Here is a 4,217-nt window from a genome sequence, read left to right on the forward strand (position 1 = left end):
TCACCGAATGTTTTCATCCGAGCGCAGGAGGGGATCCCTTGGTATTGCCAGGGCCCATTGTGTCACAGCTACGGGCACGAACCTCTTGTCAATTTAGCTTTAGTCGAGACAACAGAGCGCCAGAGCGCACTGAATTATCCACCAATTAAGAGGTGTTCTCTTTAATTTACTTCCTTTGATTTCGTGCGTAACCGTAAATTGTTTCAAAATACGGACATGAGTAAGATAGCCGTTTAATGGCTTGAACATTTTTCATGGGAAAGCTCTCTCTCTCTCTCTCTCTGGTTATTATTGCCCACTACAGCAAAGCAGGGACAGTATTTATCTTGTTTTTGTCCCATAATAGTAGGACAACTGCACATGACCAAACAATGGGTGTTACATGCTATTTTGCACTGACATGAATCGCTCGGTGGAAACGCGTCCAGGTTGATTCACGGCTCGTTAGAAAAACATCGAACTATCTATCATTCTTATTTCTCACACGATGTTTTAAAAAAATATATCACTCCACGTTTTATGCTGTGAGCGATGAAACTCCCCCCAACCCCCCCGCTGAATAAACTGAAAACAGGTGTGAACTATTCAATTCCACAAGTGTCCATCTATCCATAAAGTTAAAGAAGACCGAGCTGAACTTCTGAACTGGGCAGAAATAAAGAGGTGATGTGTCTTGAATCTCAGCGTAAATCGGGTTTATTCAAAGCGACAAGCTGGAAAATGTCTCAGTCTCACCTACTGTTTTCATACAGTTGAGGAGGCATGAGCTAATGATCACAGAGGAAACTTCAGCAACAGGTGAGGCCTTCGTTGTTGTAGCCTGTTACGTGAATGGGACGTTTCTTTCTTCTTACATTCAATATAAAATATCATTGATCAATTTATGAACTGTATGGAAGCCTACTGGAACTGTATTCCCGAGTCTGAGATGGAATATCTGGCTGATTGTCTGGAAAGTTTATGAATGGAATGGAGGGAGTGAGGGAGGGAGGGAGGAGAGAGTACACGGCGGGGTGTAGGATTAATTCCAACCTCGATTAAACCTGAAATACTTCTGGTAAATAATTGTCAGTCCCATTATAAATACTGTTTGGTATTGTAAAGAGTCAGTGACCATGTTCTCCCACGCCATTAACAGCTGTAGCCTATCAAATCCCACAGGCGCATTAGTGTTTTCAACGTAAACTTACAATGTTATGAGCCATAAATTAAGATTTACACGTTAATCATTTCAAGATTTTAGTGTTTATAAGTAAAAATGGAATCGTGCGTTAAAAAAATGAAATAGAGCTCTGGTTTATTGCAAAGTTGAATATTATGGCGGATAAATCTGAGACATCTTCACTTTGACAAGTCCGCTAGAAAATATGACAGAATCAATCATTTCAGATATTACATTTATTCAAAACGTTTGACAATAGGGCTTAAATAAAATATACACACACACACACACAATTCCTTCAAAAAAAAAAAAAGGTACACAAAGTGGTCTGTAAAGAGGGCTACTAATTTAGGCTACTTATCAAAACATAAATCTGCAGTAGCAGTAGTAATAGTGTTCTATTTATAAACAAAATACAAGATCTTCCGAACGGCACTGTGACGTCATCCATACGGCCAATAGATAATAAAACAAAGGTGGAAGGAAAAGAGTACAGGTGAATGTTTACTCCAAGGCAAGACCCCATTCCAGGGCTCCAGTTGGGCATAAAAACAACAAAGTTGGTCTTAATTATGCTCTTAATAAAATGCTAAGTGGAACGTAGTTTCGACCCACTTTGAATCCAGATTCAATCACGAGAAAGTTTATTTAAGACATTGCTATAACACGTTCTTATTATGAAATGCGTAACGTGAATAATAATCATGGTAATTGATGTACTCACTGAGTACTTTATACAAGAATGCCAACGAGTTGCATAATATTATCTACATATATCTGACATCATTAGGACAAGGCTTATAGCCTACTGCCTTACACCTCGGTTCCTTCGCGGCTGTATATCAAATGATTAACACTGAAGTGGTTTGGGAGAGAGTTGGTGAGGCCCAGGCCTCCACTGTGATTGTTCTGTGCTGATGTGTAGTAGTTCATTCTATTAGCTGTGGAGAGGTGAGTGGTATCAGTGTTCAATGGCGTGATTTGAGAGGGCGAGTATGAACCAAGTCCGGACATGTTTTCTCGGGTCTGATGAGGCGACAAATCCCCCATAACATGTCCTCCTGAACCAAAGTCCCCCCTGCCCCCCTCCCGGGTAGAGCCGCTGTTACTCCCCGCCAGCATCGTGTTCATAGTGGAGACAAAGTTGTTGTAACAGGGACTGTGTTCCACAGACGGGGACGGGGATGATTTGGGCTCGGAGGAACCAGGGGAGTTATGGAGGCTGAGAGGGGATGAACTCATGATGCTGGCCGTGTCGGAGAGCTTCAGGGCGGCAGTGTCTTCTGACTTCACCGGAAGAACAGTGTTGTTGGTGTCTCCTCCGTTCAAGTCAGCTCGTCTCTTTCTCTTTCTTCGGAAGTTGCCGTTATCGAACATTTTCTCACAGTTTGGGTCCAATGTCCAGTAATTTCCCTTTCCTATGAAAACATGAAGACAGGACACAACAGACAATGTAGGCCTGAACGAGATATCAAAGGTCATGACTGTTCTAGTCTACTGTCAGACACGTCTTACCAAAATCACATGGCAAAGGTATGACATTACAAAATGACACATTTAATAATAAGTGTAAATAATGACGAGTTAATTACAAGTACAACAGGTATTGTAACTTACCAGGATCATCGTCATCCCGGGCAACTTTCTTAAAACAGTCATTCAGTGACAGGTTGTGTCTGATTGAGTTCTGCCACCCAGCTTTACTCTTCTTATAAAACGGAAAATTCTCTGCCACATACTGATAGATGTGACTCAGCGTCAACCTCTTGTCCCCGGCGCCCTGGATAGCCATGGCTATGAGCGCTGAGTAAGAGTAAGGAGGTCGAACCATCTTGAAGAGTTCCTGCTGGCTGGAGATCGACAGCCATCCGAGGTCAGCTCCACCAAACCCCGTAGGAGGGGGCAGGAACTGCCGCTGGTTCGCTCCGTATCCAGACTGTATGTACGATGTTCCATTCAATCCCGTCAGGTATGGAGACGAGTCGATGCTCGGTCCGTTTAGCCACAGGTACGGGTTGGTGGTCGGCGAGGTGTACTCACCGAGGCCGTAGCTTGGAGGATGCGCCGGCGGCCTCTGCGGGTGGTGACCATGATGGATGTTTTGCTGGTGCTGGTACATGCTGCCGAAGTTATCGCAGTACACGGCCATATCCAGGAGCTCCTGTGCGCTGTGGTGCTGAATGGGGCTAGTCTGCGCGTTGGATGGCTGCTGTCCAAAAGCGTTCATAATCCGTTCTATTTGAGTACGAATCCTGGTATCTTCTTCTATCATCAACAACATGCGGTTCCTTTCCCAAAGCGTCTGTTTCCGTCAGTCTCTCCCGGAGGACTGAAGGCTAGACCCAAGGGGAGGAGGCGTATTTAAGCGTTCCGCCTGGAGCGTCGACAGGTAAAACCCCTGTGAAAGGAACTGTCTCGAGGGTGACTCCCCCTTCTCCGTCACGCTTCAGTCGAATTGTCTTCACCGAATCTGTGCATCAATGGGAGAGATACTGGTGAGAGATACTGGCCCACTCATTAATGCCGTTTTAGGAGTTAACCTGGAGCAAGATAGGCTGAGTAATTTACCGCGCATGTATAGCCTAATAAGCATACGCAATAAAAATAGGCATTTAGGCTACAAGTTATCCAATAAAAACAGTTTTACAGTTGGCCAATCATATTTCCACTTTTACGCACGGGACACTTTTACAAATATATATCTTAAATAATAGTTTTATGAATATACCTTCATAATTTCCATATACAAAATGTAATTGAAATAAATATTTTATATATATATATATATATATATATATATATATACATTTTTTTTAAATCAATTGTTTCTGTCAAATATAAATTGTCAGTTTATGAAGTAGCCTTTGCGTTTTGGTGAACAGTAGGATACATACTGAGAACAAACGGTTCGGCATAGAACCAACATTTTGGTTCAGCGAAGAAGAACATCTAACCATACTGCGGTTCTGATCGAAGAACCCTACAAAAAGGGGTTTATTCTCTATAGAACCTTTAGGGGTGTTATATATGACGGAGCAACATGAGCCGTTTCCCT

At 42.9% G+C, this 4,217-nt stretch overlaps 1 protein-coding gene across 1 annotated transcript; it reads right to left on the reverse strand.

Annotated features, from left to right (window-relative positions):
* Positions 1-1,280: 1,280 nt before the first annotated feature.
* On the reverse strand, positions 1,281-3,508 carry LOC110511284 (forkhead box protein I2-A-like). Its single transcript, XM_021592264.2, has 2 exons — positions 2,780-3,508; positions 1,281-2,580 (listed from the first exon to the last, which is right to left on the reverse strand). The coding sequence occupies exons 1-2, from the start codon at positions 3,441-3,443 to the stop codon at positions 1,976-1,978; spliced, it is 1,269 nt and encodes a 422-aa protein (XP_021447939.2). The 5' UTR covers positions 3,444-3,508; the 3' UTR covers positions 1,281-1,975.
* Positions 3,509-4,217: the final 709 nt, after the last annotated feature.

This window comes from Oncorhynchus mykiss, chromosome 1, assembly GCF_013265735.2.
Source record: "Oncorhynchus mykiss isolate Arlee chromosome 1, USDA_OmykA_1.1, whole genome shotgun sequence".
NCBI classification, from domain to species: domain Eukaryota; kingdom Metazoa; phylum Chordata; class Actinopteri; order Salmoniformes; family Salmonidae; genus Oncorhynchus; species Oncorhynchus mykiss.

Bases quoted from the DNA above. Each gene is read 5' to 3' on its own strand.
- LOC110511284 (XM_021592264.2), bottom strand. From the start codon at position 3,443: ATGTTGTTGATGATAGAAGAAGATACCAGGATTCGTACTCAAATAGAA. The intron at 2,581-2,779 runs GTAAGTTACAAT...ATGTTTTCATAG, and splicing joins CCGGGATGACGATGATCCTG to GAAAGGGAAATTACTGGACA.